At 40.3% G+C, this 27,495-nt stretch overlaps 2 protein-coding genes and 1 pseudogene across 4 annotated transcripts in view; 1 reads left to right on the forward strand and 2 right to left on the reverse strand.

The window, feature by feature from the left end:
- Positions 1-1,675: 1,675 nt before the first annotated feature.
- On the reverse strand, positions 1,676-3,261 carry LOC141747722 (melanin-concentrating hormone receptor 1-like; annotated as a pseudogene).
- Positions 3,262-4,870: 1,609 nt separating this feature from the next.
- Positions 4,871-10,264, reverse strand: LDAF1 (lipid droplet assembly factor 1). Of its 3 annotated transcripts, none has more exons than XM_074596937.1 (5): positions 9,916-10,264; positions 8,588-8,711; positions 7,514-7,682; positions 6,988-7,126; positions 4,871-5,784 (listed from the first exon to the last, which is right to left on the reverse strand). In XM_074596937.1, exons 2-5 carry the CDS (start codon positions 8,657-8,659, stop codon positions 5,691-5,693), a joined length of 474 nt encoding a protein of 157 aa, XP_074453038.1. In that variant the 5' UTR covers positions 8,660-8,711; positions 9,916-10,264; the 3' UTR covers positions 4,871-5,690. The 3 variants fall into 3 exon arrangements, with proteins under 3 accessions (XP_074453038.1, XP_074453039.1, XP_074453040.1); XM_074596938.1 differs by lacking the exon at positions 9,916-10,264 and adding an exon at positions 9,450-9,884; XM_074596939.1 differs by lacking the exon at positions 9,916-10,264 and adding an exon at positions 9,433-9,871.
- A 2,252-nt stretch (positions 10,265-12,516) lies between these two features.
- DNAH3 (dynein axonemal heavy chain 3) overlaps positions 12,517-27,495 on the forward strand; it is a 63,568-nt gene continuing 48,589 nt past the window's right edge. Inside the window, exons 1-13 of the mRNA XM_074596896.1 lie at positions 12,517-12,594; positions 13,057-13,164; positions 14,673-14,762; positions 17,242-17,467; positions 18,773-18,842; positions 19,910-20,099; positions 20,643-20,832; positions 21,971-22,166; positions 23,148-23,273; positions 23,986-24,181; positions 25,948-26,127; positions 26,544-26,680; positions 26,841-26,946. Coding sequence (XP_074452997.1) covers positions 13,132-13,164; positions 14,673-14,762; positions 17,242-17,467; positions 18,773-18,842; positions 19,910-20,099; positions 20,643-20,832; positions 21,971-22,166; positions 23,148-23,273; positions 23,986-24,181; positions 25,948-26,127; positions 26,544-26,680; positions 26,841-26,946 — 1,740 coding nt within the window. The 5' untranslated portion in view covers positions 12,517-12,594; positions 13,057-13,131. The remainder of the gene's footprint in view (positions 12,595-13,056; positions 13,165-14,672; positions 14,763-17,241; positions 17,468-18,772; positions 18,843-19,909; positions 20,100-20,642; positions 20,833-21,970; positions 22,167-23,147; positions 23,274-23,985; positions 24,182-25,947; positions 26,128-26,543; positions 26,681-26,840; positions 26,947-27,495) is intronic.

The following is a 27,495-nucleotide window of genomic DNA, read 5'->3' on the forward strand; positions in this document are numbered from 1 at the left end:
AGTAACTCTGTTGTATATTCTAGCAACTGGTCACTCCTGATAAAGAATTCAATCTGGTCTTCATGATCTTTTGAAATACAATAGCACTTTTTAAGCAGCTTTAACTGATCTGCCATGAAGAGACAAGCGTTCCTTTAAAACTGAAGTGTGTAGAACCTTTACTTTTGTCTGTTTTTCTGGATGTAGGTACCTGCTATTAGTAGAATAACAGATTTTAAAACTAAAGCCCAGTGATTTTCGGTTGGTACATGCAGCAAAGTTGTTCAATAGTCAGAGAATGGATGCTCTGTGGTTTTTACTGTTCAAGTCCTTTCAAAATGGCTGGAGATGGGTACATCAAAGCTGAGCCACATACAACCATGTCGAAAACCTGAGCAATATGCTTTAAGATGCGTATTTACTGAAGTCTTGCTGCCAGCTGAGGACATACCAAATAATATGCATGTACATGGTACACTGCCAATGGTAAGAAACTATTCTGTTGATTTTTTTTTTTAGTGTAGATAGAATCTAATCATTACTTTCTACTGCAAAGCAACTTGGTGACTTAGTGGCAGCTGCTGTTTAACTTGGGTGGTTGTTGTCCTCTAACAAGCTAGTACAAAACTGTCTCTCAGAGTGATTGCGAATAAATCAATCCGGTTAGTTTTAAATATATTGGAGAATATTTATTGGAGTTTGTGACAAATGCTGATTCTAGGAAATAGGTAGTTTTGCTGACTTTAAAGTGACAGAAAATGATCGATGTCTTGCTGTTGTGGTTTAACCCTAGCTGGCAACTGGGACTACACAGCCATTCACTCACTTCTCCCCCTCTCCCCCGAGTAGGAGAGGGAGAAGAGGGGGGAAAAAATGTGGTGGGCTGGGCGGGGGGAATTGTGTGTTGAGATAAAGGCAGTTTAATAGAATGGTAATGAAAGAGAAGATAATAATAATAGAATACACAAAATAAATGATGTAATACAATTGCTCACCACCCAAGAACTGCCCATCCTGAGCAGTGATCAGGGATTCCTGCCCCCACGGCCAACCCCCATTTCTATACTGAGCAGCTTTTGCCCAGCTTGTCCTGTCTGTGCTCCCTCAGCTTCCATGGGAAGCTGAAAAAAGTCCTTGACTAATGTAAACATTACTTAGCAGCAACTAAACCGATACGTGTTATCAACACTATTCTCATACCAAATCCAAAACACAGCAGCTACTAGGAAGAAAATTAAGTCTATTCCAGCTGAAACCAGGATACTCGCCCACTGTTAAAGGTGTCGTGGAGCTGGTGTGTTAAAAGGAGTTGAAAACACGATTGGTTTATTGTTTGAAATCTTCATGTGTTCATGATTTGGGGGTGGGGGGAATGATCCAGAACAATCCAAATCCCTTCTCTCCTGCTTAAAGCAAGAAATAAACTTGAAACTCAACAAGTTTCAAGTGGTGGTAGTGCCTCAGCCCTGGGTTGCGCGTTACTGCTTCTGTGGGGTTTTGCAGCAAAGTATTTTTAGTGTGTGGGTGAATATCACAAAATGTCTGGAAGCTTTTCATCTTTGGGGGAGAATGTAATTCATAGCCATCAGGGAAGTTGTAAACAAGAACACAAAGCTTTTGCCCAAATGCTGCCACTACTTTGTCTCTGGGCCAGGTAAAGATCCACCCTGAAGGAGATGTGGTGCATTGGGACTTGCTACCTACCCGAGACGGACACCAAATGCAGCAGTGGCTGCCCTAACTCAATTGCGTCCTCCCAAATGCTTTTGCTCCTGTGTGGGGAAGCCTGCCCTGCAGCTGCTGGCCCTACAGGAACCCCAAACCGCCTCTGGAAATTTTGGCCCAGCAAGATGTAGATGAAGTGGTTCAGACAACTGTTGGCATAACCCAGACTGATAGCCACATTGTAGGTGTAGTAGAAAGGTAGGGTGGGGTGAGTCAGGGCAAGCTGGGCCAGTTGCAGGATGTGGAAAGGTGCCCAGCAAATGAAGAAGGCCACACAAATAGCAATTGCTGTATGGGTCAGGTTTTTTTGTTCATGTCCTGGTGCTTGTTTGGCTCATCAGTGCTTCTGAGGACCTGGCCATCTTGAGCAGGATCCTCTTGTAGGCCACTGTGATGAGGGCAAAAGGGATGGCAAAGACCAGGAAGAAATGGTAGAGAATGTACCAATAAATGTCCCTCTGGGGTCTGGCAGCAGAGGGCTGAGTCGAGCATACATCCACACAGGTGTAATGCTGAGGAAGTAAAGGGCCCAGAGCACGCAGGTGACAAGGATTGCCACAGGGGGCTTCCTGAAGTGAGTGGAGGTGAAGGGGTAGACAGTGTCCAGGTGGTGGTTGATGGACATAGCGGTGAGGATGTAGGTGCTGGTGAACTGGCTGTTGGCATCCAGGGCAGTGATGATTGTGCACATTGTCTCCCTAAAGCGCCAGGTTCCACTTCCCAGCAGCTGGTGGATGAGGAAGGGCATGCCCAGGAGGAAGAGCAGGTCCACCATGGAGAGGCTGATGATGAAGATATCTGGGACTCTACTGCTAGGGCCAAACTTCTTTAAGACTGTACACATAACCAGGCTGTTACCGATAATGCCCAACAGGGTGGGCATGATGAAGCTGCCATAGCTCATCCTGCTGGGGTCACCTGCAGAGACAAGTGTAGGCAGGAAGAAGTCAGCTGTGCCAGGACCACTGGTGAGGACATGCCTTATGGGTATTCTGGCTTCTAACAGACCGAGTGCTCTGAATGCAATCAATAGCGGATTTCTTAGGCACATGTAAGATAAGGAAGTGCCACACGTGCATGATTGTGTCTAACTACACACACGCACTTTCTCAGCAGCTTTCACAAATGTGTACGTTAAAACATGTGTCTGATCAGATGTGCATACGTCCACTCTTCCCTTCATATGTATGAACACACATATTAACAACAGAATGAAAGAGCATCCGTCTGTTTATCATTCCACGGATGTGCATTTAGACCCTTTCAAATGAATACATAAATAATAAATATGTTTCAATATATATATTCATATCTGACACAGATGTTGCTCAAATGTATGGATGTTAATATACATATTCAGGCTTTCTTCAAAACCATTTCACGTAAGTGATTTTTTTTTTATCCCCCCAGCCTACACCTATTATATTTTATATACTAATATGTATTTTCACTTATCTGTTTATTGCACTTACCAGGCACAGAAAAGCTTTAAACAGCCTTGGAGCTGTTGGGGATGCAGCTGTTCAAGCTCTCAGTGCGGTTTGTTTTGAAATCCATCCTTCAGGAAAAATTGGTCTCCATCAGCAGGTTGAAGTTGTTAGTGTTTTGTGTTGAAAGAATAAAGGTTGCCCATTCCTTGGAGATCTGTAAGGGTGCTCAGAAAGCCACTGCTCTAACATCAGCAGAGGCTGTTAATGCGGGTTAAAAAGCAGCTCCTCTGCTCCCTGCACCACCACCAGGCACAGTGACACCAGGATATAAGGAGGCAGCACCTGTCACCAGGTTGGCTGCACAGTGCTGGAAATACGCTTGCAGGGAGAGCAGAATTTCATTTTAGCGTTGAAGGCAGTGATCAGGATCCATTGATGGGCTAAGCAATCAACTTGTACTCTGCCTGGAAATAAATAAAATCCTCTAAATAAAATGGTGGGTAGGCAGCACTGAGAGCACACTTTGCATTTAGGGTCTAATTGAGTATAAATATCTCAATGTAATTCTGCAAAGAACCATGTTAACCTACAGTCAAGTTTGCAGCAAGATTTGCAAGCATAGACTGGGATTAATGTCTTTAGATTCTGAAGCAAGATCATCCTAGAAGTGAAAAGGTACAAGCTGTGCTGAAAGCTGGGGTTTTCTGGCTGTGCCTGGGAAGTTGCAGCACAGATGAAAAACAGCATCAACACTTCCCTCCTGTGAAGTGCTTTCTCCATTTCAATTCATTTTGAGGTTTCAAGCACAGTAATAAAGAGTTACATGCATGTTTCATTTTAAGCAGACTGATAGAGGAGATAAACAGATTTATAGTTAAGGTGCATTTGAAATTACAGCAGTTTGGCATGTAACAAAGGCAGAACACTGGAAATGTTAAACAAATGAGGTGGTAACTGTGTTATAATCAAGTCACACTAATCTCTGCCTTATTTCCCTTATAACCATTAGTCTGCTCTTTGCAGCCAGTAAACTCCTAGATTTAAGGCATTATTGCCTAGAAAAAGTCAGATTTGGAAAGTAAGATTACATCAAACTGTATCCTGATGATGAGGACCAGTAGTTTGGTGAAAGGCAGGAAGGATTCTGTAGTGACAGGAATGGTATTTCAAGGCTTGCTTTTTGGTAGGCTAGCAAGGACTTCGAACACGTACAAGTAGTTCTTATTTCTGTACTTCACAGCTCTTAAAAGCAGGCACCAGTCCATTTGCACAAGGGATAATGTATTCCATTTACCAGCCAGTGCAAAACGCCTTCTTCACCTCACTAGAGCCCTTTATGAAGTAGCATGAGCTCCCGTCTGCCTCCTGCAGACAGTAGCACAGAGTAGGGCTAAGGATAATTTCTTTTGACTGCTGAGGTGTGGGGCCAGCTTGTCCCACAGCTGAAAACATTACCACCACCACAGTGTGGAACACGTTACGGCTCAGATGATAAGCTTTGACTCCACACTGGTTCACGTGAAACTGGAGTATTACACTAATTTAGTCCTTAGGATTCTGCATTCTCTTTGTAGGCATGAGAATGGGAGTAATCTGCAGTTTGTGGCTCAGCAATATTGGCCAGCCAAAATACTTTAACTGAGGAGAAAAATTCAGCTCCAAATGTAGCCTTCCTAGAAGCAGATCTGAAAAAGTTGCTTTTACTGTAGAATAAACAGAATAACAAGACAACCTGGTTAAACAAACAGCACTTTATTAAACTAATATAGTTAGATACTTTCTTAATGCTTAAAAATAGTATAGCATTTGCAAAAATGAAAAAAGAGTTTAAATAACATACAAGTTACAACTGAGATGCAAAACAGGCAATTTAAATACCTAAACAAACATGACAAAATGCAAGATGTAACTGCATACCATTGATGTGATGAGGCAATGAGAACAAAAATATGCCTTCAGAATAATGCAACATCTAAAGGTATATAAAAGCTTATACCATGACTTAACATATGATAAACCCCAATTTTCCTCGTACAATAAATATAAAGCATTAGCATGGTGTGCTCATACTATTTTAAACAAAGGCTACTAAGGCTTCAAAAATTTTTTTAACATTCAAAACACATTTCTGGTGTTCTGAGCTTTGACACTTGTGTATCAAAATGACCAACTGCTGCATACAAATTTCAAAAGACAGTATATCCAGAACTCCAGTAACAAATGGGAAGTCAAATGCCTACCTGCTCTTTCTTTCGCACAGAATCACAGAATCGTAGGGTTGGAAGGGACCTCTGGAGATCATCCAGTCCAACCCCCTGACCTTCAGTAGCTGTTATTATTACATCCCTTTACCAAATTCAGTGAAACATTCCATCACGCACATAGACTTAATATCGCAATGCACTGCTGCTTAATGGTTATTCTTAATGCATATTGATTTTTTTCAGTTCCCATAAGGAGTGCAAAAAGTCTGAATGCTCAATGAGTAAACAAATACATTGCAAAGGTCAGAATAGTACAGTTAAGTGCCTATGAAGGACGTGAGGAAAAACCCACTTATTCATTTTTTCCATCATTGTCAGAAAGATCCAAGACAGGAGGACTCTTCTGTGGCAAACTTCCATTAACTTCTTGCTTCCGTATCTGATCCCTGTGTGCATAAGGAAAGAATGGTTTTACAGTCTGTTCTTCAGAGATTATTGTCTTCTAACTTTTTGCTCAAAAAAGCTGAACAATGTGAGATTGTTCCATCCACTGCCGGTCTACCAGAGCTTCTCTCAGAACACATAGAACATAAGAACAGATGTTACCCGGTTTAACATCAAGATATAAGTCAATATGACTGGTCTGTAGCTTGGGTTGTGTATTCGGTTACGCTATGGAAAAAAAAGAAGTCTTTTCTGGAATTGGTGGGCAATTATGGACCTGGCAGCATGCCCTAGAGGAGTGATACGGAGCCCTGGAACAAATACAAGCACACTGGGCCTTGCACCATGGTCTTCGTCACCTGTTGGTATCATGGGCTCCACAGGCTGTTTTTTGTGCACAGCTGTGACGAGGGAGCACAGTGAGAAAGTCTAGGAGGGAGCAGTTTTAATTTTTCTTCTTGCTCTTCCCTGTGCTTAAGAAATGATTATAATTATTCATTCCCCGGTAGATACTTAAGCGGGCAATAGGTGGCACTCCAGCACAACCTGCTACTGCCTCTTACTCCTGGCCGGACGCTTGGCAAAAGCAGGGCTAAGGCAATGCTGACTGAAACAGGCCCCCAAGCCTGAACTACTGGGAGACATGACTGGCAAGCAAGCACGCGTACAGTATCCAGCAAAACCTGTAATTTCTATTTTGGCCACACTGTCCCTTTTAAGTGCCCCTCTGCCTATCCCAAATCTGTAACTATTTGGTCCCTTACTCTACAAACACAGGTAAGCAGAGATAGCTGGGTCATCATGCAGAAAGAACTGCAAATGGTTCATCCTCTAGGGAAAGTCCAATTTGGAAGTGTGTTTTAATGACACTTAAAGCAACATATAGTCTTGAGTGAGACAAAGTTGTATTTTACTGCTTGATGTCGTGTTTTGTTAGCACATGCACATTTAAAGACTCTTTATACTTCCTCTTTCCTAAGTAGGAAAGGGGACATGTATTAACTTTCATTAAAATATATATCGATGACTAAACATTTATATGCTACACATTAAGCCACCGCAGTAGCCAAAGATGCTCTAGCATTCAAGCAACATTTGTTAAACTAAGCAACAGTGGCTCACTTACTTAGATTAAATGAGGTAATCAATGCAATAATACAGTTGCAGAGTTTCAAAAATCCATGGATGAAGACAATAATACTCACCTTGAAGCATACCAGTAGTTGACCACAGTTGAAAGAACAACATAACAAATACTCAGTACTCCAGAAACTCCCAGTGAAAGTGCACCTAGGCCACACAGCACACAAAGGAGGGCTATGCCACCCATGGTTATTACAACACCTAATAAAAGAGAATCAGTTTGTTATTTACGCGAGTTTATAAATTAGAAGAGCTGACACTCTACCAGAACCCCAAATTCAAACCATTTGGGAAAACAGTTGTCTGCCATCAACTAGCTAGCCACTATAAAAGCTCTGTATGGTCAAGATAACTGGTTTAGCCATATCCTGGTGGCTGAGATTAGAAAGGGAAATAGGATTTCCCCGGTATAGACTACAGTTAATCAGATTATTATTCTTGTATTAAGAGTTTCACTACTGCTAAGAGCCGAGGATTACATACAGAAATCCTTAATTGCTTGAACTGGGAACTCCAGGAGGAAGAAGAAAAAAAGATATCATGCCTTAAAAGGGAATAAGTAAATACATACATGCATGCACACAGTACCTTCCATGACTATCACACCGATACAGGCCATTATGGCTGTTGTAACAACAAAAATCAGGAAAAATGCAACAGGAATAGCAGACACTGCAATGAACATCAGGAGTGATAAGGCGATGAAAGGGTGGTCATCTAAATATTGGCCAACACGAGAGTTCATAAATGCAACAACCTGTGGATGAAAGAAAAACATTTCAGATTTTATTTTTCTCTCTTGTCACAGGTAACATTTAAAGGTCAAGTCTGCAGCTTGAACACAGGGCAGCTGTTGCCTCTGTATTTCAAAAGCACGAGGACTTATTGCAAATTTAGATAACTGCATAGCAGAAATAATTCTACTGACAACAGACATGCTTCTCTTGGGACTTCCCAGTTCCATTCTTGTACAAATTAAAAAAAAAAAAAACAAAACAACACACCATCCCTGAAAACAAGTGAAAAAACCAAATCGCAGTTTAGCTGCTCAGATTTCAGTGGGGTCTCAACAGCTATGATTTTGGTCTAGAGAACTCTATTTGTTAAGAAAAAAAATACTGTAACATTTAAAAATAATGACGATTTTTCCTTTTTACATGCATCAGTGATATCTGCCACCTGCTCATTTATTGAGCATAAGTACGGTGCAGCCATGTCTGTATCACAGAATTGTTATGAATTTAATTATAGCGTTACTGGTAGAAAAAAAAAATACTTTTTACAGAGGCAGTGATACCTATACACTGGAATTTTACTGTAGTAGAGACATTTCCCTTCCCTTAAGGAAATGTATACTGTAATTTTAGTTATTTTTTTAGATGCCCAACCATTTCACTAAAACACCACACTACTATCTCAAACGGTTATACCAGCAAGACACAGAAAGCAGAACAGGCCTCCCTTTTTCCTGATTGCTGAGGGTGTGGGAGGACAGTCCTCCCTCTACGGTCCTCAGTGTTGACTTAAGAAAGGGAGTGCCAATTTTCTCAAAAAATAAAAAGTTTCAAAATTGCATTTAAAGAAATTGGGGTGTGATATTCCAAGAGTTATGAAAGGAGTATCTCTATAAATATATTATATAAAATTATAATCCAGACACACATTTGAGTTGCTGTGGATGGACTGCACTATGGAGTGCCATTGCTTCTGCAGCTCTTGCATTTCTTTAGGCATGTTGGAATCCTCAGCAATGATCACGGATCTTCATAACAGCCATTCAATTTCCCTGAAAATTAAGGTACAATTAGTAGCAGCCTCATGCACATGTTTTGTGAAAATGAAATATTTATTTTGCAAAAACAGAGGACATAGACTTTGTGGATCACATTAACATCTGAAATCTATAACGCTATTTTTACCAAAAGTAAATCAAGTGCAGGGTGCTCATCCCTGAAAGCTCCTCCTAAACTCCCAAGTATCAAGATACAAGGTGACACTCACCTTCTTCCTTTTTAACATTAACCCCGTATTGAACTGTGAGGGCATTGAATTACCAGTAAAAAGGTCAATTCTAACTATCCGCATGGAGAATTTATCACCGCTAGTGGTGGAAACTTATAACACATTAATGAGATTTGGTTTTTTGAGTAGCCTCGTGTTCAGAATTGAAACCACACCCTGCATTGCTTCAAAACTGCATATAAAGGCAAAATGCTTTCAAACGCCCTGAACATCCTGACAGTTTAAAGGCAAGGTCAGCTCAAAAATCTCCCTCCCCCCACGGAAATTTGATCTGTTGTTGCTAGGGAGACCCTCACCAGGGGAAGATTAAAAGATGCAGCTTCCCGCTTGTGAATGTGAACACTCGCCGTGTCAGTATCACTGTTTTATGCTCCGCCAACACACACGGCCTCCCCTGTGTTTATTTTCACCCAGCAGCGCTGGGCCCCCCGCCAGGGCCGCCACCCTCCGAACGGGCCGGGCAGCGCCCCAGCCCCCGGCGTTACCTTCCCCGCCGACGCACCTCCGCCCGCGGCCTCCACCGGACACTTAACACCGACGTCAGGACCCGATTAACGACAGCCCGCCGGGGCGCGATGCCCGCAGCCGTTGCCCGCACAGCGGCTCCGCGGGCGGCAGCCGCTCAAAGGCAACGGTCGGGCCGCGGCCTCCCCGACCTGAAGCGCCGGGGTACATCGCGGGTCTCCCCGCCAGCCTCCCCAGCAAGCCGCGGGGCGGAGACGAGGCGGGGCGGGCGGAGGCCTCGCAGGGCTGAGGGGGCCGCGCTGCCCCGCCGTGGCGGGCTGGGGGACGCTGCCCGCCCGAGCTGAGGGAGGTAAGGGGAGGCACGGCTCCCGCTCGCGCAGGGGCTGAGCCACGCTGCTGCTGCCGGCCCTCCCGCTGCGATCGAGCGGCGGCCAGGGCTGACAGGCCGCCCCGCAGTCCCCGCCCGCCCTCCGCCCAGCCGGGGCCGTCCCTGTCCCTCTCACCTCCTGCGGCTGCTGCCCGCCGGGCCGCAGCCCCCCTCGCCGGCTCGCCCTTCGGTTGCGACGCCCGGCACGGCCCGGACTGGGTCTGAGGAAGACGACGCCGCCCGCCCGCCGTTGTCTCCTCCCCGCGGGGGCCGGCGCCGCGGCGGGCAGGGCCGGGGAGGGTGAAGGAGGGGAGAAGGCCGGGGCAGGGCCGCCCGTGGGATGGCAGAGGTACCGCGGGGAGGGGGGGTTTAGAGAGGAAGGGGGTAGGAAAGTCTCCACAAACCGCCCAGAGTTTTAGAGGCTTTTATTTATTTCCTTTTTCTGACCTTCCATGTCCTCCTTCCTATCCTGCCTTTCACACCGCGGGCCCAGCCTCAGCCGCTCAGGGCTGGGCCCCCTCAGGGAGGGACCCAGGGTTTTGCGTGGCTTGAGGACACGCAGCCTTGAGCTTTTTCGAATTAAGGATAGAAAAAATAAAAATATTTGCGACAGCTACGCGGGAAGCCCTGACTCTGGTCACTGGTTCCCACACGTTCCCAGCCTGTCCTGCTGCCTCCACAGGTGGGGGCAAACCTGTTTGGGGAGATGCTCCACGTGAGGAGTAATTGCTTTGAAAATTCATCTGGCTTTTCGGCATGATCAGTCCCAGCCTTTGGATAGGGCTGTCTGTCTGGGAAATGATGCTGGGTGAGGTGTGCTGCACTGTGGTTTGGCCTGGCTGCTTTCGCGAGCCATCATGATGGTGTGACATGTGAGTGTGAAACTTCAGTGAATTCCCAGCTTTTGCTCTGGTTTTCATGCTGTAAATCACAGACAGAAATTACTAAAATATTCATGTTTCTCAGGACTGTTTTAATCACTCCTTTTGATCGGTGCCACCCACGAGAGTGTTGCAAAACTAAACATTAATGGTTTCGTGATTATTTTTTAAAGGCAATAAAATAAATGGTGTGTTTAACTTGGAACGTGCTGGTCTTACAATGCAAAGAGAGGTTTTATAAAATATGAGGTTTTTAACCTATCGGAGTGTCAGAGCTGTGTGTCTTTGAGATGCTGATTTCAATAAGCTCTGCAATACGAGAATCCGTGTAGATAGAGGAAGTAAAAGAGAGATTTGCATATTAATGCAAGTTTGGGCTCTAAGAGCCCAACACAAGATACCTGCAAGAAGATGGTGAGGGCAAGTTTATTTTGCTCGAGCTGTTAAAGTGTTTATATCTCATATTACTAAAGTGCATAGTGTATTGATATTCCCAGTAGACTAGTGTATATGAAATTAAATTTGTTGATTTTGCATGTTTTTTTTTAAAGTGAGCATAGGGAAAAACTAACTGGTAGAATTATAGTGTGACATAATCCAGTGATAATGGCACTATAAAGTTTAATGGCTCCACTGAGTTTAGAGGTGTATTGGAGATTTCAAACTTCTGGCTGTTTTCAGAACATGCCATAGCTGCAGTTTTGGAGATAGTCTTGTACATCTTAGTAAATTATTTTCCTGCTATGCATAATTATTTCTTCTGCTAAAAATTCACATATAATCTCTTTCTATATAAAATAACTGTTTTTCATGTTTCCCAAGCAGTGCTAGTCATTCATTTAACTTCAAAGGGCATGCATATGTAAGCATCTGAGTTCTTGCGCACAGAGGAACAGTAGTTACTATAACTGTTACTTAATTAAGCTTGTCTTCATGCCAGTGTCAGCTCAAATTATCACGAAAATACTCATGTTGCAAACAAGTTACCCCACACAGTAGCCGAGCAGTTGCCAGCTCCAGCGTTAGCAGCGCTCGTTCTGTACCCCGCACTGCTGGCTTGTGTTTAAAGAGCAGCTTAGTTTATGGTAGGAACTTTTCACGTGTGGCCAGGCAGGAACAATGTTCCACTTGTGGTCGGTATTAGGTCAAGATATAAGGAAAACCGTGCTGTTAACTTGGGAATGTCAGCCATTCTTACAGTTTACAGAAAATAGGATGGAAAAATAGCATCCAAAGATGTTGGGAAAGAGTTTAAGTTAAAAGGAAAGTCTTGCTGTGTTGGCAGAACATGTACAAGGTTTCTCTTGACGGTTGGTATAGGGAGACTGCACTAGATTCCGTAATAATTCCCATTTGTGAAGAAATGTGATGGATGACTCTTTCAGGACATAGTGAGTGGGAGGCAAATACATACAAGCAGACTTAGAGGAACTGGGAGTACAAGTATCCCGCCTGCTGTCTTCAGATCTTCAGGGAGTTTGATTCTGAATGGTGGAAAAGTGGTGGAGATGTTTGGGTTCAAGATTTTGAATCTTTAATATTATTTTTTTTCCTAGTTCTTCCTAAGAAAATCTGGGGTTATGTAGCTTTTATTGCTGTGGGAGCCCCCTTCCTGTGTGCAGTGTTCTCATACAAATGTCAGAGTATCTCAGATGTCTCAGGACTTAATTTTTAGTCGCTTTCAGAGGTAAAAGGAACCTGCACAGTTGCTCATTGGTTCCACAGCTGAATCTCCCTGACCACAGCTTGGCTAACACTGTGCTGAAAGGGGCTGCTTTCTCTCTGCTGCAGGAAGAGAGGGAGGAGGGAATTCCTGTCTCCAAGCACCAGCTATGCTGTAACGGGGCAACAAAGCTGAGGACTGAAAGGCGGAGTGTCAGAGAAGTTCACTGCGTTGGAACAGGCAGAGGGACTGGTAACAGGGGTGCCTGCAGGTAGTACCTGCTCTTACCCTGCTTGCTTATGCACTCTGTGGACGTGTAAGGCATGCAGGGCATCTCTGTCTTTTCCCATTCCTTTTGATGGGTGCTTTTTTCTCATGGCAGTGTGTGGCTCCGTCTGCTATAAACAACAATTAGGGGCCCAGAGTCCCTGAGACATTAGAGGAGAACAGGCAGCGAGGAGGAAACTGGTTTTGGAGAAAGTGGAAAGAGCAGGGTGGAAAAAATCTTGCTTGAAAGACATCTGGAGAGAGTTAGAAAGATTAAGGTGAAAAGTGAGCTTGAAGAGGAATGGAGAAAAAGAGAGCATGTGGTTTGGAGGGGAAGAGAGCTTAGTGTTGTAAACACGGAAGGGGAGAGCTGGGATTTTTCTTCTTCCTGGCGGTTGGCATAGGAGGCCGATTGTTTTGACACCTTGTGTGGTACCTGAAATGAGTCTCTGATACTTTTTTCCAGTGCATGTAACAAAAAGGATGCTTATATTGAGGGGAAGGACCAAAAACTTCTAAGCAAACAAAAAACCAAAGCAAAATGAAGCCAACACAGAGCCCAAGGCTCCTGAGGGTAAGTTCTTTCTGCAGTGACTGTGAAAGATCAATAATTTTTTGAAAATCTCAGATGAAATTGTCCGTTACTGGTGGCTAGTGGTTTGATGTTGGAAAAACTCTTATTTGAAGACACTCGTTCTTGTTGAATACTCTTTGTATCTAAGCCTTATTAAGAATTCCTTTGCTTATGTATTTAACTTGCAAGGTTAGATGGCATATAAATCAGCAGTTGCTTTAGAATGAACAATGGCTTTCCTAATAACTCTTGTACCTTTAAGAATGAACAAATCTCCTAATAAACTGCGTGGTTTGTTAATTTTTAAAGTACCCTAAGGCCCAATCCTTTAGTCATTAATCAAGAGCAATTCATGCTGTCTTTAGTGAAATATATCTGGTAGTGATAATGTCTTGATTTCTGTGTCTCTGTGCAGGCATGCTGGGGAATACCAAGAAGGCAAATCAGATTGGTCTTTTCTCAAATTTTATTTCTAAATCGGTTCTACTTTGGTATTGAGGAGGGCACAGTTTTGTCCGCTGGAAAACTAGGTTTGAGCAGTCTAGTTTTCCAGTCATACATCAGAAAGCAATAAAGATGTGCTAAAAATGTATTAAATATAACGTAAAAAATGATTATGTGTGGCATTGGGTAATAACGTCCTCTTTCACGGTGATTTAATTCACTGCTGTTCGGATACCACGTACTTCCACCTCCTTTTTCTGATAGCGTCACTAGGTATTTGGGAATTTATTCCTCATGAATCTCCTAAACAAATTTGATTTAGGAAAAGCAGAGCAGACAAGAGGTGAGGTTTTGGCCTCACTAAGGAAAGTTGCCATTCAGAAACACCTTAAAGCGCTTTAAGGCTAAATAATTCTCAGAAAATACCCTTAGAAAACTTTGTATGGAGTCCTGGAAGGCCACCGCAAAGCCGTGTCACCTTGAGGAGGTGGAACATAGTCCTAAGACATATTACGTATTCTGGCATTTGTATTAAAACACTTTGCAAAGTCTTTGTGAGCAATCTGTTTCTCCAGTGGCATCCTGGCAATATAGATTCTTCTGGAACTCGGTGGTTTTTTTTCTCCCCAGTAACACAGTTCACACAACTTGGACTGTTTCACTGTCAATTTGTCAGTCTGGTAGGCTTTAATATTTTAGTATCCAGTGTTTATACCATTATAAACTGCACGCAACATGTGGAGTTTTTTAGTATACCTAAAAATATTTAAAACAATTTGAATTGTTTTCAGTGATATAAAAATGGTGAAAATGGTGTGTGTTTTTTTGTTTGTTTGTTTGTTTTTTTTTTAATCTGACATTTATTGGTGATTAGAAGCTTTATCAAGTGACTACAAAGAATAGGGCAATTGGAAAACCTGTTTTGCTCTGTTTCCTTAAAATTAGAAAAGTTGCAGTATGTCATTTTCAATGAAAACTGAAAGTCTCTGTTCTTTCTGAATGAATCTTTTTCAAAACACTGTATTTCGCAAATGTCTTTGAAGTTGTTTTTCATTTCTCTCTAGCCACAAAATGATTCTGTGTATAACATGAGTCATGCAGAACCGTTACCGGAGCATCCTTCTGCTTCAGCTGCACCTTCAGAACTGTATCAGGTGTGTGCTCCCTCCTGTTCTGTCAGGCTATACATTAAATTACATGTGCTAGCATGATTTTAGGCATCATATATTACCAGGCCTTAGGCAGATGAAGTAAAGATAGGAAAAAGTGTTTAAATTGTTAAGTTAAATACTAAGCAGATTGTCAGGCACTTCATTAGAGTTGCTCTGATTTAGAAAAGTGTTGTTACAACTTCTGTTATGATTTGGATATTAAACCTTGGTATTTTAAATCTGTTATTTAAATTTATAGTTAATTATTCGCTGTTAAATTTTGGATTAAATATTTTGAGTTTAAGTTTCTGGAGAAGGGAGCAAATAGTATAAGTATTTTTCTACCAAGCAAATTGTGATTCTTCCCCCCAATACCTGACGGTAGAGCACAAACCCCCCTGAGTTAGCCTGTTGTTCCAAAACCAGCTGAGAGCTTGACAGGTGCAGCATTGATCAGAATGGATGGCTTGTACAGCTGTACGGCTACAGCCTCTGCTGTGCAACACAAATCAAAATCATGTATGACAACGCTTAAGAGGAGAAAGAAGAGAGCGCTGGCTTTCCCCGCCGTAAGTGCCTCACAGTTGCTCATTTGGCTCATTTGTGTCAGCACTCCAGTTCATCTAAGATGTCTTTCTTTAGAAAGATATTGTTTGTGAAGAAATTAAGGTAGTTTCTGATGGAAAATGGGTTATTTTGGACTTTCTCTGAAAATAGGAATTTTTAAGTGAAACATATACTCTAAAATAATGGTTAAAAAGTGAAAATTATTCAATGAAGATTTACATTAAAAAATTTTATTTTAATCAAAAAATCAATTAGACTTCTGGGGATGTGTTACGGGTTTATATAAGACATGGGAGCTGATTTAGCCAGTCCAGAAATTTTTGTGTTGCATAAGCAGTAGATATTTGCCAAGTGACGTGCTTTCTTCTTTGCCAGAAACAGCTGTTACCCTCTGACGGACTTTTTGCCCAAGGGTTCCCATGGGTATCATGATTAGCAAAGCACCTGCCGTGCACCCAGAAAGTTACTCTACCTAGTGGGGAAGAAAGAGCATATTTTACAAAGCAGACCTAATTAAGAGAGGAGATGAGAATTCAGAGTTTATGCTCACTTCAGCAGTTCCTAAAGATACACAGTGACTTTGTGGGGAAAATCTCCAAATCTCTGAATTTTTTTTAATTGTATCAGTTTATCCCCCAAAACTAATTCAGGGGCCTACCCACTTGTCTAGTGCGTGCAGTGGAATAAATCAAACTGAAAAGATTTTATGAACTTTCAGAAGCTAATTTCATGATTGCCGCAGTAGTGTGAGTCCTTTTTTCTTTGCTGGTAAGATTAGCCCTAATTAGGTCAGAACTAAAATACAAGGCAGAGGTAATAATCTTGCCTTAGCTTGTATTTCAGATTGACTAACTGTATTGTTCTTCTCACTAAAGCTCATGACAGACTAAAAAAAATAATAATTCATAGCTGCATCTGTAGGTTAAATGAAAAGAAGCTGGTTTATGCTTTAGTATGCTGTCCTCTCAGTGGTCATAAAAAGCTGAGAAGATGAGGTTAACTGCAGCTCCTATGGGAAAGGCAAGAGAAATGAGGGAAGCAAAGATGGGATGTCATGAATGTATTTAGAAGCTTTTTAAAAGAATGATCTGGAGCTGAGGGTGGTAATGCTGCATTGTAAAGAGGATGAAATGGGTAATAGGGATATGGTTGTGTTACTCCAATGAAGTAAAAAATCATTAAACAAGTTGTAATACAGAAACAAGCTAAATATGACTTTAGACTAAGAGCACGAGGAACCATGGTATGAAGTACATCCATGATTCTATCTTATGTACGTTCTCTCTCTGAGGGTATCTTGATAAGAAACACACTTCTCGATCCCACAGCCATTATGCCTGTGAGCTATCTCATAAAGTTTAGACATCAGGACTGATGACAAGCTAATCAATAGATACCAAGTCACCTGAGAGAACCTGGAATGAACAGACAAAAGAAATCTATTAGAAATCCTGTATTGATGAGGAAGAGAGAGAAAGATGAGAGCTGAATTTGTTAACCTGTATTATTGTTAAACTATTACAAGGAGTGAGTGTTAAAAGTAGACAGGCCATTAACAAAGGCTTGAGGAGTAAGGATTTTCTAAATTTAAACAAAGGTAAGGAGAAGAAGAAAAGAAGCAAGATGGAGATGTGGGGGAGTAGAGAGTACTAGATAATGTACTAATGCCTTCTCTTATTTATAAAAAAGACCTTGATTATGCAAAGAAATGCACAAATACCACTGAAACACTGTGTAAAATTATTCTTATCCATGTGTAGAACATCAGGATCTAAAAATAGATTGGTGGTCAAATGACTCTAAGTCAGACTTATGTATTTGCTCTTTATACTAATTGGTTTTTAACCCTGTTCTAGCTCTAAGAGGACTCTTTCAATTAATGTGCTATGTAAAACTATTTTTTTTCCAATTTCAGCATTTCCTTAAAAGCAACTATTATCCTCCTTTGATGCAACAAGCATCATGGACTTTGGCAGCTCCTTTCAAAGAACAGAGTTACTACCGAAGCCCAAGTGACTCCATAGCTAATAACTATACTCCTACCGCACGGGATTTAAAATTGAAAAATGTGCACAAATTAAAGCTCTCTTCAATGACAGCGCCATCACTGGGTTCAGCAGAGCAGAGAACATCCTCACAGCGTATCCATTTTTGAGTGTGTTTATAAGTTTAGCCTTGCTTGTTCTATACATTTTTATCTCTAATTGCTTACTTATTAAAGCATCATCCCTGGAAAAATCACCCAGAAAAATCAATGGAAAAAAAAAATGCACCTCTGTTATGCTCATATTCATCAGTCTTGCATAGCAAAACAAGATGGGGACAGGCATTAAAATGTTTACGTGAGGATCAAATCCAAGAAACGTTGCTTAATACACTGTTTAATGTTTCAACCACGTAATTGATGTATTTGTTAGCAAACTGTGCATACATATGTAAAACCTACAAGATGAGCTATTGTATGCTGTTGATTCAACATGACATTGTGATATAAAGCAAATAAGGTTAAGAGTTGTAATAGTCTTGCTATTTAAGTTTAACAATATATATATATCAAACATTTTACGAAAACAAGTTGTTTAGGCTTTAAGTATCTTACTAGTTGCAGGTGTCAAATTAACTCCATTGCTTAGTCTGAAAATTCCAAAGTTACTAATGAGCTTTATTTCCTCATTAGCTGTATAAATGTCCTCTGTACCAATGGTAAGACACTCATAAAATATAGTTTTCTACATACTGTCAGTCTGTCTGTGAATATACTCATCCTGCATTGTTGTTTTGCTTCCCTGAAGTGTTAGAAATTGCTTCATTTCCCTGGGATAGATGAGACATAATAGCTTCAATATCTGCTTCGTCCCATTGTATGCTCTTTTAAGAAGGGTTTGGTTTTGTTCGTTGGGTCTCTCTAACAGTTTATTTATCATACGCCAGATTCTTCTACTTGGTGTACTTCCCCAGTACACGGGTGGGATGTGGGAAGAAGGTCATGGTACCTTTCTTGCTGAAAAGGCATGATGTATTAATTTTGTTAAAAGACCTGTTTATTTGTACTCTGAAAAGCACATGGTAATACTTTGTAGTTCTCAGGTTTTTCATGCGTAGTATATTTTGTGTAACTTCTTATAGAAGTGCTTTTATATTCAAAATAGCAAGTCCCAGTGCAGAAAATACGGTTTGTGCAGGGAGGTAAGTAACCACTGAAGTCTTAAGCATGAGCTGAATGCTTTCCTGAAGCTAGTTTATAGTCCCAGAGTCAGCAAGATTATTTAACACATGATTTTAATGTCTTGCTGAATGCTAAGTCAAAACTAAAGGCTTCTTTGTGACATTGTTTTCTGTTATTTCATTATCTGATTAACAGACTTGTCTCTGTTTTTCGCCAATCTGAAATAATATCTTATTTCAAAAATACTCTTGTATGTGATTTTCTTAACTGGTGCTTAAAGCTTCAAAAGAATGTGATCCTTCTAGGAAAAAGCTTAAACTTACACAAAGAAGTCAAGGGAATTCTGATAGGTAACGTACTGTAATGTTATAAAGATACAGATTATTACAATCAGACTAGATACCTGAGTTGTGATTTAATATTTCTTTTTACTTGGATGCTATGTTAAGCATCCAAGCATGAAATGTTAAGTGTCTACAAAAAAATGTATGTGCATCAAAACTGAAAATCCATGGTGTGCTCAGTGAGCACCTTTAACTGTTTCTTTGTGGCAGGACTAATTTCAGTCTTAGGCATGCTAAAGGAAAGGTCTTTTATGATTACTGACTTGACAACCCAGAATTTAGTTAATAGAGATGCAGATTGTGGAAATGAAGTCTCAGTTTTGCTGTGAGCATTTAAATGCTCTGTAATGCTCATAGAGTTGTGTCAAATTGGGTGCTCTGCTGTAGTGAAAATTTCTTTTTATCTTCGTGTGCTTGTGTTCTTCATCTGTAAAACAAGGAAATAGTCCTCTTTGGAAGTGCTATGACAGTAACTCCTTGTTACAATAACATGGAGATGAGTACCATAAAAAAGACAAAAGGCATACTTAAATTCTCTTCAGGTAAGGTCTTGATCATGTAAAGTAAATCAAGTGTGGAGAGACAGCTTGTTGGCTGAGTATCCTGAGCATCCTGAACAGTGTGGACAAAGGCCCTACAGAAACCAGCATATAATCATGAAAAAAGGTGTCTGTAGTGTAACATTTATGCGAATGAGCCAATTTGAACTTTTGGCTCAGATTGTTAAGATTTTGTGAGATAATCACCTGAGAAGAGGTGGCGATCTTGGACAACCTACGTAACAGTGCTTAGTAGTTCTGGTTCAGACAGTATCTTATAAGCAATTCTATGAATCCGAGTGACACTGTGCAGCTGTAAGGTTTACATGATTGTGTTCTTTCTATTAAAGTAGCATGCTATGGTATGCAATTTTACTGATTTTTTTTTTGCTATGCGTAATTGAAATACGTCGTAGGTCATACTTGTCCTTAGTGCAGCGTACATGGTTTATATAATGCTTGTCATTTGTCCATATTGATTTAAGAATCCATTACTGCTTCTTTATTCACTAAACTTGTATTCTTTTTTTTCAGAAGTATGCCAACTTTGTTAAACAGTTTGGATCCCATTTGGTTGTGTGCACCTGCTCATATGCAAGAATTACATGTCATACATTATACAGACAACCAGCCATTGACCCCAGAAGAACAATTTGTTCTCATGGATTTACATGAGAGGGAGATAAGTAAGCGAGAAAAGCCACCTTCAAGAAATGATATAGAGGTATTTATATAATTGTTCTTCTAAAGATAAAAGTTGCAGCAGTAATAATCTGCAATGTATGTCTATAAAATGTTTATTTAAAAGTACTTGAGAAAAGAAGACAGTACCTGAGGTTTAGAAGATGTAAATGTTCAGTATAGCCAACTGCTGTTAAATATTGTCAACTCCTTTCCCATTTGTTCCTCTTTTTAGCTACTCAGTCTGATTTTTTTGTCTAATGGGCTTGCAAGTAGAAGTATCTTCCCAAATTCTTAACCTCTCACATTGTTGGCTAGTACTTCAGAGATCACTAATTTAATATGCTGTACTCCATTCTATTGGTATATGTGCTTACATCAAACCAGATGGAAGTATTGTAAAAACGTCAGGCATTGGCAGCACTTTAAAAAGAACCAAGAGGTAGATAGCAAAAATCCATTATATTCAAACACCTTTAAATTGTGGAAAAGGTTCAAGTGATAGAAAAGGTGAAAATATTTTGTAGTAATTCATTATCTGTCAGAAAATTCATATAATAAGCATAATATTTTTAACATTTTTTAGCGGTACTGTTACTACATATATAATGGAGTGCATGAGGACATGCTGGCACCTCAGGATAAGGAAGTGATGAATGCAATTTTAAAGCGTATTCCAACTCATATTCTTGCTAACACAGACCTGGAGAATTCACTTGCAAGTTTAAAAGAAGAGATTAAGGCTGACTATTGTATCAGCCTCAGGAAAGCCATTGGTAAGACTGAAAATCTCTTAGCAATTCAAGAGGATGTAGACATCTATTGCACTTTGAAAGCAAGTCTGCATTCTATTCTTAGCACCCATGGAGAATTCCTTTGGGGTCATCAGTAGAACTGCAGTAGATATCTGAGAGAGTATAATCTGTGATCATGCTACCTAACATTCCAGTTTCAATAAATACCTATTTACTAAACCCGACATCCCATCACTTAAATATAGTTGGTCCTGTTGGAGTGGGTCCAGAGGAGGCCACGAAGATGCTCAGAGGGCTGGAGCCCCTCTGCTGTGAGGACAGGCTGAGAGAGTTGAGGGTGTTCAGCCTGGGGAAGAGAAGGCTTCAGGGAGCCTTAAAATCCAAATCACATTCAAAATGCATAATTCTGCATCATCTCATCAGATGTATAAAGACAGGGTCGATCAAATGATGGTGACCTACTAAGTAGGTGTGGCCTCACACAGCATAAAAAGAAGAGATTGCACAGTTTTCACTCTGCCTTCTATGGTCTCTGATATCTTTCTAAGTACCCTTTAGTTTGCCTTTTATCTATGTCACAATTTTAGTGTTTGTGGTCCCTTTTTGTGATAATACTAACGTCAACAAGGGGTAGTGAGTCTGCATCCCAGTTTTTGTTAATCTCATATGTAATGGGCCACTGGTCGGCCCATGAGTTTTGGCATTTAGCAGATCATAGATCAGTCCTTTGAATGTCATATCCTTCCTAGATGCAACACATGATTCATAACATTCCTGTGTTTCACAAACATTTAAGAGGCCTACTAAAAATTGTCCTTGAAGGAGATATTTCCACCCCTGGTTTATGGAAGAGGAATTGAAGCACAAAATAAATACACTTCAAGTGGAAAGGCAGAATGAAAAGCCATTTCTCCTGCCTCCCATTTTAGAACCACAACCAGGTCTTGTTTTCTTTTTCTGAAATAATTTTATAGTCAAATTGGTAATTTGATTATTGTGCTGTATTTCATCCTAAAAATGTACAAGTAGCTATGTGACAGTGTATGAGTTTTAAATGTGCAGAATTCTACCACTTCCTGAACTATGGAGATACTGTGTTTTCATGTGTAGGTTTTGACCATGCATGCAATCTCACCATGACATTTATGATTTGTTGTAGTTGATTACATCTTGATGGATCCAGCTGAGAGAGAGAGACTGTGTATTGGAAGTACCCCACGCCCTTTTCCCCAGAGAGTTGTCCGTGCACCAGTCCCATGGCACAGCTCTTACGAAGAAGTGAAAAGATGGAATGAAATGAATCTGTTCATAGTGAATCCATTGATGCCCACTTTGCAACAGCTCTGGCTTTCTGAGTAAGAGGTCTTGTTCATAGGATCTTAGTTAAATTCAGAATGTTTTTGATTTTATGGCTTGGTTAGAGCGTGCCTCTGCTGCCTTCTCTACGTATGCTACAGAGGTCCTGGGGGAGCCAGTAGAGAGAAAAATCTGTTCTTTTTTCTAAAGATTTTTTTTTTTCTGAGCCTGTAAGAATTTCAACATGAAATGATTGTTTTCTGCAGACTCTGAATGCAAGCAGAAGCATGTTTTTACATGTCCACAGTGAAGAATGGATAACTTTCTGATATGAAAAGATCATCCCTTTTGTTAAAAGATGTTATCCCTAAATTAAGATTCAATGCTCAAGTAAATAGTGATTTGGAATTCTCATCTTGATTCCTGAAACTAACAAAATTAACTCTTAAAATTGAGTTTCTTTCAAATGTCTGTAGTTGGAAGTTGTTCTGGGGACTTTTGAAAATTGAGTGTTTTCTTATGAATTTAAATATGGTAGTGAATAATCCCGAGAACTGTTTTTGCATTTAAGTATCATTTACAGGAATTTAAGCTCTTGTATGTATGTATGTATGTATGTGATATATGCCATACAGATGAAACTTTATTTTTTTGCCCCTCAGGGTAGCCAGGATAGGTACTTATTACTATTAATATGGAATAGAACCAGTAGGTGTCATTCTGTGTGTTCTTTAATGCCTGGATACACTAATGAATCTAGGAAAAGGACAAGAAATTATTCTGATGATTTTAGCAAAAAATTAACAAAATTTTAAATACAACAGGTATAAAATGAAGTTTGTGAAGCCTTTTATGTTTGCTGATAGCAAAAAAAGCCATTAGAAGTGCATTTGTCAGACAGCTTATCAATGAAGTGATATGCATCAATTAAACTATATTATTAGTATTTATAAATACATGTGAGACCTTTCTGGCTATATTTCATGGGGTTTTTTAAACAGAATTCTCTAAAATATTTACTGTTTGTTTTACTTCCATAGGTATAGTCATCTAAGGTTTGTTCGCACTGAAGAAGTGCTTTCTGGAGACCTGCCACTGTTGCCCACTGAATTTGAGGAGGTCATTCGAAGACACTGTGTGGAAGCTCACAATATTCTTCAGAACAAGTCAGTGCCAAATGTAGTAATAGTAGATGAGTAGAGTATCTTAGGATGTGATTTATGTGAAGCTCCCCTTTTAAAACAGATCTTAGAGTAAGATGACACTAGTCCCAACCACAGGACTGCCAAAACAAAGGGGAAAATAGGGGAAAGGGATAAACATCTGGATGCTAAAAGAGCTATTGAAACTGCAAGAGTGCTTGCACAAGAGCAAATGGGAATAAACTGGCTATGAATAAACGTAGATTGGAAATTAGAAAGTTTCTAGCCTTGAGAAGAGTGGAGTCTAAATCTATAAAAATGGTGACAGAAAACCTAACTTTTTTAATTATGGAAATCAATCAATGTAAGAAAGAGATTATAAGAGGTAATAGCCCATGATATTAGGTGGCTGCATTCTGCCACCTGAGATCTCTTCCAGACTCAAGGTTCCCATTTAATGCTAATAATTTAATATTGTCATTAGTGTTCTGTCTATTCATATTAATTTAAAGTAATAGTAGGGGCCCATTGTAACAAGAATCCTTAGCTTAAAAACTCAGGTTTCCTCTAAGTCCTGGTAGGTACAGTTTTGTTTGACATGTAATTAAAAATTCTCTGCTAGCACTTTGAATTTTGCTTATTCTTTGGGTAATTTCTGAGCTTAGATTTCATTGCAAGGAGCAAAGTAAGACTAATATGCTTTTAAAACCTTTCTCTCCGTGTCATTTCGTTGTAGATGGATTCCAACTTGTGCATCCATTTTCCGTGACCAAAAAAGGAAATGGCTTCACTTTGCTCCTCAAAAGGACACTGATTCCTCTCAGCAAGTTGAAAGTTATTTTTGTTCAGTGGCAACTCTAATGTCATTACAATTACGCGAGATGGTTGTTAACTCCTTAGAAGATCTTCTTGCATTTTTTATGATCCACAAGGTATATGCTGTGCAGTATATCTATAGTTTTCAGTGTTACATAGAAATAATTCATATAGCCATAAAATGTAATGCTCTTTGAAGGCCAAAATATCCCAGATAGCTCGTGCCTCCATGAAAAATGGCTGGATCCTTTAAACAGTTGTGCATACTCAGTGGAATTTTCTTTGCATGGTCGAGAACTGCTCACTTGAATAATCATTTTGCAGGCCTAGGGTTATGACTAGCAGTTTATAAGAGTTTTCAACTCTGTCTTGAGTGAGTGGGTGTGGGTTTTTTTGTTTGGTTGGGATTTTTTTAGTTTTATTTTTCTTGGCCTTAATCAGGCAATACACTTAAACGTGTGTTTCTGAAAGCACGTGAATAATTCCCTTTGAAGTCAAAAGTGTGCATACTCATGCATGTCATCCTTTGCAGAGGTAATTTATGTATGTGGTGTCCCTGTGTATAACAAATGAGTGCCCTGTATTATTTCAAGTAATGCACATAATAATAGTAAACATTACATTGCAAGATTTTTTACCACTTTTGGCTATGATAAAGTTGCCTCTTAGTGGAAATGAGTTCTTTAAATATCAGATCACCCATATATCAGATTTTGTGTTTGTTTCTAGATTTTATTTCTGATAGGCATTGTGGATTTTTTTTTTAGAGTTTTTGTTCTGTACGGTAATTAGCGCTTTACTTCTGTTACTTAAGGAAAAATCAAGGCAATTAGGCTTAAATCCAGTTTCCTAATTCCAACTCTTACAGATTCATTTGGAGTTGGCATCTTAAAATCTTGTGTATTGGGGCATCAGTGTTTTGAATAAAAATCATGGATGAAGTTCCCATTGGTGCTGTGTAGTTTAGAGATTTGGAGGAGTTGACGCATCTGAGGGACAGGATGCCATCCAGAGGGACCTGGACAGGCTCAAGTGGGCCCATGTGAACCTCATGAAATTCAACAAGACCAAGTGCAAGGTCCTGCACCTGGGTCGGGGCAACCCCCAGTATCAGTGCAGGCTGGGGGATGAAGGGATGGAGAGCAGCCCTGCCGAGAAGGACTTGGGGGTGTTGGTGTATGAATAGCTGGACGTGAGCCTACAATGTGTGCTTGCAGCCCAGAAAGCCAGTCGTATCCTGGGCTGCATCAAAAGATGTGTGGCCAGCAGGTCGAGGGAGGTGATTCTGCCCCTCTCTGGTGAGTACATCCAGCTCTGGAGCCCTCAGCACAAGAAGGACATGGACCTGTTGGAGTGGGTCCAGAGGAAGCCACAAAAATGGTCAGAGGACTGGAGCACCTCTCGTATGAGGACAGGCTGAGAGAGTTGGGGTTGTTCAGCCTGGAGAAAAGAAGGCTCCAGGGAGACCTTACTGCAGGCTTTCAGTACTTAAAGGGGTCCTACAGGAAAGATGTGGCAAACTTTTTAGCAGGGCCTGTTGCAATAGGACAAGGGGTAATGGCTTTAAAGTAAAAGAGGGAAGATTTAGGCTAGATACAAGGTAAAATTTTTTTACAATAAGGGTGGTGAAACACTGGCATGGGTTGATGAGAGAGGTGGTAGATGCCCCATCCCTGGAAATATTCAAGGTCAGCTTGGACAGGGCTCTGAGCAACCTCATCCAGTTGAAGATGTGCCTGCTTGTTGCAGGGGAGGTTGGACTAGATGGCCTTTCAAGGTCCTTTCTAACCCAAACTATTCTATGATTCTATAAGTCTTTTAAAAATTATTATAGTGATAATTGATTTCTTTGTCATGTAGAACTTTCATTCTTTTCCCTAAGGATGGAAGTGATTTTACAGAACCGTATCAAGAAATGCAGTTCTTTGTACCTCAGATATTAACAGTCAAACTCAGCATGGAAGAACCCAGGATTGTCTTTGAGCCACCTTTGAAAGCATGTTGGGATTTAATCAGTCATTGCTTCAGGGAGGTCCTGCATAGTGCTGAGGAGCTTCCAAAGGTACTGGATAAGCTATAGCTGCATACAAAGTACAATATGAATAAAAACTACCTATGATATAAAAAGTTATAAATGAGGCAGAAAACTGACAAATAGAAGATAAAGATGAAGGTTGTGTATCACGAACTGTATGAACTTTTGTGATTATAGAAGATAGCACAGAAATTGTTCCTTTTCAGATTCAAGTTATGTTAAAGCCCTGGTTTGATTTTCATATAGTTTTCGCAAGCAAACTATGTAACTAAGCGTTAATTATGAATCAGAGTCTTTTCACACTGCAAAATAGTACATTTTTTTATACAAATAGTTTTTACCAAATAGTAAATTTTTTTTGAAGTGGTGGTTGAGTGGGTAATAGGATACCTTGTTTCCTCTATTGTGTGTGTTATTACAGTATTTTCAATGGTTCCCTTTAGGTAGAAAGACTTCTATTTCCAGAATTAAAAAGAGATGATCTCACTCTCAGAACAGTCAAACCAGATGAATCCTTGTTTTCAGAGTATGTGAACAAACTTGAAAAGATCTTTGAGAGCAACGTACTTGGTCCACAGAAGTAAGTTTTGGCTGTTAACTCCATTGCCCATCCAGACCCTCAGATTCATAACACTATCCATTTGACTCAAACAAACAGTTTGAGTCAATTCGTTTCTTATTGTAGAGAATCTTCACATTGGAATCTTACGGGTTTTTTTTCATGATCTTTTGTGTTTAAGGTATTTAAACGTGTACAGGAAATACAGCAATCTTTTGAACAACAATGCACAGCAAGATGTCACAGATTTCTTGAAAGAAGGCCATTCTTTAGAAGCTTTAAAAGAGGTAGTATGTAACTGACAACTGCTATGTGTTCATACAGCAGCTGACATATCACGCTTGAACTCCTATCGAAATAACTTGGTTTACCCTTGGGAAAACTAGGGAAGCCATCTCAATTTATGTAGCCCCTTAGGGCTGCTGTGCAAATGTGGAGGGAGGTTTCTTCATGGCCTTCTTCTATGGGTTTTGTTGGGTCTTAGTAGACGTCCAGTGGAAGGCTGCCCAGAGTATTTGGTAACTGCAGCTTGTTGCTCTTTTGACTGTTTTGTGCTTAGTCAGCCCTGTCTAATTTTCTCTGCATTCCTGAGTTAGCCTATGGATAAATACTTCTCCAGGCAACTTGCGGTGTTCCTTAATATGGCATGTTACTGTGCAAAGCTTTCAGCCCTGGAATCTGTGGATAGGAGCTGAACTCTGGAAAGATAAAAAATAGTTGTTCCTTGTTCTGTTTGGAATATATTATCCATTTTCCAGATGGCAACTAATTAGCATTGTTGTTTAGTATTTTTCATCTATGGATTAAGGAAAAATAACAAATTTATTATTTTCCAT

Source organism: Larus michahellis, chromosome 8, assembly GCF_964199755.1.
Source record: "Larus michahellis chromosome 8, bLarMic1.1, whole genome shotgun sequence".
Taxonomy (NCBI): Eukaryota; Metazoa; Chordata; class Aves; order Charadriiformes; family Laridae; genus Larus; species Larus michahellis.